General features: G+C 42.5%; 1 protein-coding gene across 1 annotated transcript; it reads right to left on the bottom strand.

Moving 5' to 3' along the window:
* Positions 1–2,845: 2,845 nt before the first annotated feature.
* Positions 2,846–3,724, bottom strand: LOC138887999 (uncharacterized). The gene has a single exon (XM_070169794.1). It carries the CDS (start codon positions 3,722–3,724, stop codon positions 2,846–2,848), a length of 879 nt encoding a protein of 292 aa, XP_070025895.1.
* Positions 3,725–10,216: the final 6,492 nt, after the last annotated feature.

Raw genomic sequence — 10,216 nt, 5'->3', positions numbered from 1 at the left:
AAAGCAAGCACGGGGAGTTTTATTTAAGGGAACGGGGTTCTAAAAGGCAAAACGACCGGTCGGGTCGTTACATTCTCCACCTCTTAAACAAACATTCATCCTTGAATGGACATAGAAAAGTACCTGAGTTGCTGAATAAATGGGGATATTGCTCCGCATGTCCTCCGCGGACTCCTAGGTCACCTCCTCGACTGGTTGGCCCCTCCACTAGACCCTCACCGTAGAAATCCTCTTGGACCTCAACTGGCGGTCCTGTCTATAAATAATAGCAACTGGCTCCTCCTCATAACCCAAACTCTCATCCAGCTAAATAGTACTGATGTTTAACACATAGGACAAGTCGGCATGATACTCATCGATACATGAAAAATAGGATGAACTCCTATTAAGCTGGGGGTAAGGCAAGCTCATAGGCAACCTCCCTAACTCGTCTCAACACCTCAAAGGGGCCAATAAAACTTGGGATCGACTTGCCCTTCTTCCCGAACCTCATAATGCCTTTCATTGGCGAGACTTTCAAGAGAACCCTCTCGCCAACCATGAATGACACATCACGCGCCTTCTGATCCGCCCTGAATCAACTTTACCTTATCCAAGGCATCCTGTACCAAATCTGTATCGTATAACCTAGCCTCGCCAGGCTCGAACCACCCGATAGGAGAATGACAACGGTGACCATATAAAGCCTCGTATGGAGCCATCTCAATGCTGGACTGATAGCTATTGTTATATGCAAACTCCGCCAAGGGCAAGAACTGATCCCACTGCCCTCCAAAGTCAATAACACATGCTCTGAGCATGTCATCCAAAATCTGAATTGTCTGCTCCGACTACCCGTCGGTCTGAGGATGGAATGTTGTGTTGAGCTCTACACAGGTCCCCAACTCACTCTAAACGGCTCTCCAGAAATGGGAGGTGAACTGAGGGCCACTATCTGATATAATGGAAACCGGCACACCATGCAACTGGACTATCTCCTGAATGTAGATCTGAGCATACCTCTCCGCTGTATAAGTAGTCGCCACTAGGATGAAGTGAGCCAACTTGGTCAACCTATCAACAATGACCCATACTGAATCAAACTTCCGCAAGGTCCGCGGCAACCCAACTACAAAATCCATGGTGATGCGCTCCCAATTCCACTCTGGTATAGGCATCTGCTGAAGTAGGCCACCCGGCCTCTAGTGTTCATACTTGACCTGCTGGCAATTCAAACACCTAGCTACATACTCCACTATGTCTTTCTTCATCCTCAGCCACCAATAATGATGCCTCAAGTCATGGTACATCTTCGTATCACCCGGATGAATGGAATATCGCGAACTATGTGCCTCCTCTAGAATCCTTCTCCTCGGCCATCAACATTAGGAACACATAAACGACCCTGGAGTCGCAAAACACCAGCCTCGCCAATAGAAACCTCCTTGGCACCCTCCCTGAAGTATCGTCTCTCTAAGAACCGCCAAATATGGATCATCGAATTGCCGGGCGTTGATCTGCCCTAATAATGAATACTAAGCAACAACACACGAAAGAACTCAGCTAGGCTCTGAAATTTCCAACCTCACAAGTCTGTTAGCCAAGTACTGAATGTCCAAAGCTTGTGTCCTCTCCGCTGCTGGAATGAATGCCAAGCTACCCATACTCTCTACCTTTCTGCTCAAAGCATTCACGATCACATTTGCCTTGCCCGGATGATAAAGAATGGTGATGTCATAATCCTTCAGTAACTCAAGACACCTGCACTGCCTCAAATTAAGATCCATTTGCTTGAATATATGCTGCAAGCTACATTGATCAATATAGACCTCACATGAAACCCTATATAGATAATGCCTCCATATCTTAAGGGCATGAACAATCGCGGCCAACTCTAGATTGTGCACAGGATAATTCTTCTCATGAACATTCAGCTGGCGCGAAGCATAGGCAATAACTCGCCCCTCCTGCATTAATACACATCCCAATCCAACGCGCGAAGCATCGCAATATACCGTATACATCCCTGAACCGGAAGACAACACAAGAACTGGTGTTGTAGTCAAGGTTATCTTGAGCTTCTGAAAGCTCGCCTCACAATCATCGGACCAATCGAAAGAAGCACCCTTCTGGTTCAATCTAGTCAGAGGTAAGTCAATAGATGAAAAGACCTGCACGAATCGTCTGTAATAACCTGCTAATCCCAGGAAACTCCTAATCTCGATCACCGAAGTAGGACGTGGCCAACTCTGAACTGTCTCAATCTTCTTGGGATCCACCTTCATACCCTCTCCTGACACAACATGCCCCAAGAATGGCACTAACTCTAGCCAAAACTCACACTTGGAGAACTTAGCATATAGTTTCTGCTCTCGTAAGGTCTGAAGCACTACTCTCAAATGCTGCTCGTGTTCCCCCAAGCTATGGGAGTATATCAAGATATCGTCAATGAAGACGATGACAAATGAATCAATATAAGGCTTGAACACTCTGTTCATCAAGTCCATAAATGTTGCTGGGGCATTAGTCAAGCCGAAGGACATCACTAAAAACTCATAATGGCCATATCTAGTCCAGAATGCAGTCTTCGGAACATCCGAGTCCCGAATCTTCAGCTGATGGTACCCTGACCTCAAGTCTATCTTAGAGAACACCCTAGCACCCTGCAACTGGTCGAACAAATCATCAATACGAGGCAACGGATACTTGTTCTTGATGATGACTTTGTTCAACTGGCAGTAATCAATGCACATCCGCATAGTCCCATCATTCTTCTTCACAAATAACACCGGTGCACCCCAAGGTTATACACTGGGCCTAACAAACCCCTTCACTAACAACTCCTCAAGTTGCTCCTTCAACTCTTTCAACTCTGTAGGAGCCATATGGTATGGTGAATAGATATAGAATGGGTGCCTGGAGCCAAATCAATACAGAAATCAATATCACGATCCGGTGGCATGCTCGAAAGATCAGAAGGAAACCCATCGGCAAACTCCCGAACTACAAGAACTGAATCAATCATCGGAGACTCTGCGGTGGTATCCCGAACATAAGACAGATAAGCCAAACACCCCTTCTTGACCATATGCCGAGCCTTCAAGAAGGAAATAACCCGACTAGGTGTATCAACTATGGACCCCTTCCACTCCAACCTTGGCAACCTTGGCATCACTAGTGAAACGGTCTTGGCATGGCAATCTAGGACGGCGTGATAGGGAGACAACCAATCCATGCCCAGGAAGACCTCAAAGTCGATCATGTCAAGCAACAGGAGATCCACTCTAGTCTCAAAACCATAGAATGTGACCACACAGGACTGGTAGATCCGATCCACAATCACAGAATCACCCACAAGAGTGGACACATGAATAGGAGTGCCCAAAGGCTTAGGAAAAATAACCAGGAAACGAGCAAACAGAGATGATACATATGAATAAGTAGACCCTAGGTCAAATAATACCGAAGCATCCCTATCGTTGACGGACATAATACTTGTGATGACGGCATCTGAGGCCAATGCATCTGGCCTGGCCAGAAGGGCGTAGAATTTGGCTGGAGCGTCGGCTGGCTGGCCTCCACCTAACTGAGCAATAGCTGGCTGACCTCTCCCTGCCTGGACTCCACCTCTAGGACGACCCCTACTAGTCTGCCCTCCACCTCTAGGTGGGGGGGCAGCCGCTGCTGAAATCATAGGCTGTTGACCCTGTTGCGCTGCCTTGCCCTGAAGTTTGGGGCAGGTCATCTTCATGTGACCCGGATCTCCACACTCATAGCATACTCTCGGTATCATATCCTGCTATCCTGAAGTCTGAGCCTGCTAACCTGAATACCCACTAGAAGAACCCTAGATGGCTGGTGGGCGATACAAACACTCTGGCATGGCACTAAAGTGAGCATTGGAAGAATCCTGATGACCAGAATACCTGCCAGAGGAACCCTGAATAGTTGGTGGGCGGTAAGAACTCACCAGCATCGCACTGAAATAACGCCTCACTGGAGCACCCCGGGGAGGAGTGGTGGTGCTGAATACGGGGGCCTACTGGGCTGACCCCTCCCGAAATGACCTCTACCCCTAATTGGGGCGCCTCTGAACTCTCCCGAAAATTGGGCCCTCTTGTCCTGCTGAATCTGCTCTCTACCCCTGTAGTGATACCCCTCAATCGTGTGAGCAATCTCTACCACTAGCTAGTACTCAGTACCCATCTCCACCTCTCGGGCTATGCCAGCTCAAATACTGGGGTGCAACCCCGCGACAAATCTCTACACTCTCTCTGCATCTGTGGGAAGTATCATGAGTGCATGGCGAGACAGCTCAGAAAACCTCGCCTCATAATCGGTCACAGACATCTGACCCTACTCAAGATGCTCAAACCGATACCATAGCTTTTCCCTCTTAGAGGGTGGAATGTACCTATCCAAGAACAGTTGTGCGAACTGACCCCAAATGAGGGGAGGAGAACATGCTGGCCTGCCTAGAACCTAGGACTGCCACCATCTACGGGCCCTGCCCTCAAGCTGAAAAGTAGTGAAGTCAACTCCATGCGACTCCAATATCCACATGTTGTGCAGTCTATCCCTGCACCTATCTATGAAGTCCTGGGCATCCTCATGATGCTCGCCCCCAAAGATAGGAGGGTGAAGCCTTGTCAAACTATCCAATAACTTCTGCGGATCACCATCTGCAGCGGGTCTAGGCTGGGGCGCCACTGCAGCACTGGCTGGGCCCCATCTGCGAGTAGTGCACCCGGGGTCTGATACACCGTAGCTGCATGTCTAAGAGCCTGAGCAGTAGGGGTCTGTGCTCTCCCTCCTACCTGTGATGTAGCTAGATCTGCAGGAAATAAACCATCCTGAGTCATAGAATCCATGAATCGTAGTATACGACCAATGACCTCCTGGAATCCCGGTGTTGTCATAAAGTCCGTCGGGGTGGGCTCAGCTGCGGGCACCTTGCCTTGCTCCTCGATGATAGGATCTCCCGCGGGATCTGCTGGTGGTACTACTAGGATAACTCTGGAATGCCCTCGTCCCCTACCTCGGGCCGGTGCCCTCCCCCGGCCTCTGCCTCGGCTCTAACAACGAGGGTAGCAGCTCTGCCGGGGTCTGTAACATCAGCCGCGCGTGCCCTCACCATCTGTGAAAGAATAAAAGAGGAAATTTTAGCGTAACACCCACTACACTATAGGAAATGAATAAAGAGTAGTGTTCCTAACACCCTATAGCCTCTCGAAGATAAATACAGACGTCTCTGTACCGATCCGCAAGACTCTATTAGGTTTGCCCAAGACTTGTGAGACCTACGTGAACCTAGTGCTCTGATACCATGTTGTCACAACTCATTTCCTTAATAGGTCATGATGGCGCCCACCATCATTGCCGGGCAAGCCAACACGGAAAATACTAATAAACTTTCATTTATCTTTACCCAAAAATAGTTGAAATAATTCTTTAAATTGGACTAAAAATCAGAAATGATTAATACAATCATAATAATCATACAACCCCAAAATAATACAGTCTACTAATGTGTGTGTCACAAGCTATGGGCAACTAGTAGAATATACAAAAGAATCACATTATCCTACTGTCCGAAACAGAATAGACAGCAAAAAAATACATAAGGAAGACTTCTTCAGGCTGCTGAACGGCATGGGAAGGAAGCAACTCACCGTAGAAGTCTCGAGTCCACTCAGGGATGCGCACCAGACTGATAGCCAGATATACCTGCCTCAGATCCTATACAATTAAGTACAAAAGTGTAGTATGATTACATAAACAATATGTACTCAGTAAGTATCTCGTCTAATCTCGAAGAAGTAGAGACGAGAGGTCGACTTGATACTCACTAGGGTCAAATAATATGAGAAAGAATCTGTAATAAGCATGGATAACATAGTTTATTAGAATTGCAAGGCAAGGATTAATACTTCTTTTTTCCAAATAATATCATGGGTATCCATTTATGTCTCAAGGCATATATGAAGTTCAGTCCACAGAGAGAAATACTAAGTAAAGCATGCGCAAGCAGTACCGAGGGACGTACGGCCCGATCCAACATAAAAGTAAATTGTGCACTGCCGAGAGTCGAACGGATCGAATGCATCTATTACCCCGCTCGCGAATTTCACGTGCGATGCGGTCAAATATAAATAAGCTCATTAACAAGCAGACAATAATGTATGTATCTGAGGAGTAGTTATTCAGAGGAATGTCCAAATTTTCTTTTAAAATATCAAATAGGATAAGGTTCTCACACTAGTCTCATTTACTTTAATCAACGTAATTTATACGAATCCGATTTTAACATCAAGTTGCAAGAATATCACGTAGAGTATGCTTTTGGGTCTTAGACTACCCGAACTTAACATAATAGTCGCTATGCACGAACTCTCATCAACTAGTACGTACGTTGCCACCACATATAATAGTAATTAATTCAATTATTACACCTATGGGGATAATTCCCTCTTACAAGATTAGAAAGGAGACTCACCTCGCTCCAAAGTGCACTTCCAATACCAAGAACGAGTCAAAGCCCTCAATTCGGAGCCGAACGATCCCAAACTAGTTAAATGAGGTAAGAACTAGTCAATATAGGTTCAAAAGATCAAATTCTAGCTATTTAAGCAATTTTCCAACCTTTAACACAAGATTCCTAAAATCTGACCCCGGGCCCACGTGCCTGGATTCCGAAATTTTTCGAAGAAGTTGTTCTCTATAACCTAAGGATCGATAATATATGATTTCTAATTTATTCCATAGCAAATTTCGTGGTTAAATCTAACTTTTACTAAAACCCTACATTTTTACTCTAACCTCATGATTTCACTTTAATACTAGTGTTTAATCTACCTAAGACATAATTTTTAAACTAGGAATAGGTAGAACACACTTACCTCAAGATGCTAGTTGAAGATCTTCTCCCAAAAGCTCTAAAATCGCCAATGGAAGAGTGAAAAGTGATAAAAATGACTTAGAACCCGTATTAAATGAACCTCACTACCTCAGCGATTTTCGCATCTACGGTCCCGCATCTGCAAGAAGAGGACCGCATATGCGAAAGAGGCTAAATTGGCTGGGACCGCTTATGCGGTATTGAAACCACATCTGTAGAACCGCTTCTGCGGCTTGGGAGCCGCTTCTGCAGTTCCTGGCCTGGCCTGCCCTGGGCCGCATCTGCGATGAAAGGACCGCTTCTGCGGTCTCTCACCTGCGGTCCGCCAACCGCATGTGAGGTTATGACAGAAGCAGCAACTTCAGCTCTTCTCAAAAATTTCCACTTCACTCGAGCCTCGTCCGATTGATGTTTGGGGATCCCGGGCCCCGCCCGAACATGCCGACAAGTCTGAAATCACGAGACAGACCTACTCGAACCTTCGAAACACCCGAAACAACGCTAAATCTAGGATTCACCCCCTAAAACCAAATGAATCAAACTTATGAACTTCAAGTTCTTAATTTTCCTCTAATGGGTCAAAATGCCCTTAAACTACTAGGATTGACTCCAAATTTTACAGGCAAGTCTTAAATGATATTTCGGACCTGTACCGGGCTTCGGAACCAACATACGAGCTTGATACCTATGAAATCAATCACTAATTAGTTTTTTTAAATCCTTAAAACTTCAGATTAACAATTTCTAATAAAAATTCATTACTCGGGCTAGGGACCTCGGAATTCGATTCCGGACATAAGCCTAGGTCCCATATTTTCCCACAGACCCTCCGAGACCGTCAAATCACGAATCCGGGTCTGTTTGCTCAAAAATGTTGACCAAAGTCAAACATAGTCTTGTAAGAAAATTCTAAGGAATCAAATGGGCATATTTCACTCCAAACTCTTCCAAATCCCGAACCAACCGTCCCCGCAAGATGTAAATTAGCTAAAGCAAGCATGTGGAGTTTTATTTAAGGGAACGGGGTTCTAAAAGGTAAAACGACCGGTCGAGTCGTTACAATACTAAATCGCAATTAGAGACTTGAATAATTATTCATAACTATGGGTATGTTTGGTACAAAGGAAAATATTTTTCGTGGAAAGTATTTTCTTAGAAAATATTTTCCAAGAAAAATGAGTGGTTTTATCACTTATTTTCCCTTGTTTGGTTGGTGAGTGAAAAACTTTTTCCGAACAATATTTTCTATTGTTTGGTTAAAGAGTATAAAATATTTTTCGGAAAATAATTTTTTATGCTACTCTCATCAACCCACCTTCCCCAAAATCCCCATGTTTCCTGTACTCCTTCCCTCTTCTCCCTCCCCCCGCCCCCGACTTTATTTTCTTCAAGAATTTAATTATTCTTTTTAAAATTCACACAAACCCAAAGGAACGGTTTAAATTTGAGCTCGATAACTAAAAAGTATTTCGTTGAAAAAAGTATCCTTTCTACAACATGAAAAAGAAATTACTCATTTTGTTGAATGAAAGAAAATACTTTTTCTACATCAAAATTGGCAGCGCGGTGCTCTTTCTACGTCATGAAAAGAAAATACTCAATTTGTTGAAATAAAAAAAAATACTTTTTCTATATCATGAAAAGAAAGTATTCTTTTTTTAAATGAAAGAAAATACTTTTCCTATATCATTAAAAGAAAATACTTGTTTTCTTGGGAAAAAAATACTTTTTCTATTTCAAGAAGAAAATACTTAGTTTGTTGAAATGAAAGAAAATACTTTTTATACATCATGAAAAGAAAGTACTCATTTTTTTGAATTGAAAGAAAAAATACTTTTTCTACATCTTGAAAGAAAGTACTTATTGTTGGGAAAAAAATACTTTTTCTATTCAGAAAAAGAAAATACTTAGTTTGTTGAAATGAAAGAAAATACTTTTTCTACATCATGAAAAGAAAGTACTCGTTTGTTGAAATAAAAGAAAATACTTAATACTTTTTCTATATCCTAAAAAAGGTACTCATTTGTTGAAAAAAAATATCTTTTCTATTTCAGGAAAAGAAAATACTTAATTTATTGAAATGAAAGAAAATACTTAATTTATCGAAAAAGAATTTTGAAAAATGTTTTCCCTTTTGATAGGAAGAAAATATTCCTCAAATTGGAGAAAAATGAGTTCCTGAGAAAAATATTTTTCAAAATATTTAAGCTAACCAAATATGAGAATTGAAAAATATTTTTCGAAAAATATTTTCCTTTGCACCAGACGCACCCTATATCTCCATTTTTTCTAGTAACATTCTGCAGACAAAGGCCATCACAATTCAAAAGTATTACCAAAAAAATGTGTTTAATTGGCTAATAAGCTAACCCCAATAGAACAACGAGTGCTGCGTAGTTTGTTTTTATTTCTATACGGCAGGATAGCCTAAATGACACCTGTACTTCAATCACTTTGTCATGCCGGTTCCCAAACTTAGATATTTGTCAATTGAATACTTATACTCATTCAAAATGTGAATAATAAACGCTTATCCAACGTGGTTGCTCCTATGTGTCATATGTGGCTTCAGTGAGTGATTCACACGCTTGTAAGGGGCGTGAAGACAGCTAAAAAAGCCCTAACGGTAATAATTTAGCATATTTAACAGTTATCTTCTTCTTTCTACCTTATTCTCCATTGTTGAACATTATAGAAGCTAATTTCTATTCAATTTTTGCCATCTCCTTTTGTTTTGAAAGTTGATTTTTTTCTTTTTCTCCTGCAACAAATAAGCTACTGCCACATCTTCTCCTTCAACAATGAAGAAGGAGCCTTTGTGTTATTGTGGATTTGCTGCAGATCTTAAAATGTCACGAACACCCACCAATCCTGGAAAAAGGTTCCTGGGCTGCCGAAGATATGAGATTGGTGAAGGTTGTGGCTTTTTCATATGGGTTGATCCTGCGATTGAGGAAGAACATTACAAGACTCTTCTTGCGGCGAGTGATCGATGCCATTGTCAAAGAAGACAAGGAAGGTCGAAGTTCAGAGTTGTTGCTATTATAATTGCGGTTATAGTTGTTCTAATGTTAACTATTATGTTATTTGTTTAGGATTGATAGTGTAGTTTCTTATTTCCTGGGTTTAGGCAACATATTTTATGTTGATGTAAAACTTTGTTCATGGAATATATTGATAAGGGCTTCATTACAGCAATAAGTACAAATATAATAACATGTGTTATAGGTAGTTAATGAAACATCCAAAATAGGGAAATTGGTTTACAAAATATTGCCAACTATAGGCAGTCAACAAAAACATACATAATGAAGTAGTTTTACAAAATATTGTCTACCA

This window comes from Nicotiana sylvestris, chromosome 3, assembly GCF_000393655.2.
Source record: "Nicotiana sylvestris chromosome 3, ASM39365v2, whole genome shotgun sequence".
Classification (NCBI taxonomy): Eukaryota; Viridiplantae; Streptophyta; class Magnoliopsida; order Solanales; family Solanaceae; genus Nicotiana; species Nicotiana sylvestris.
The sequence above is the reverse complement of the archived record's forward strand: the minus strand, read 5'-3'. Positions and strand labels throughout refer to the sequence as shown.

What these genes read in the sequence shown, in the direction of transcription:
- LOC138887999 (XM_070169794.1), bottom strand. Translation starts at nt 3,724, where the DNA reads ATGACCTGCCCCAAACTTCAGGGCAAGGCAGCGCAACAGGGTCAACAG.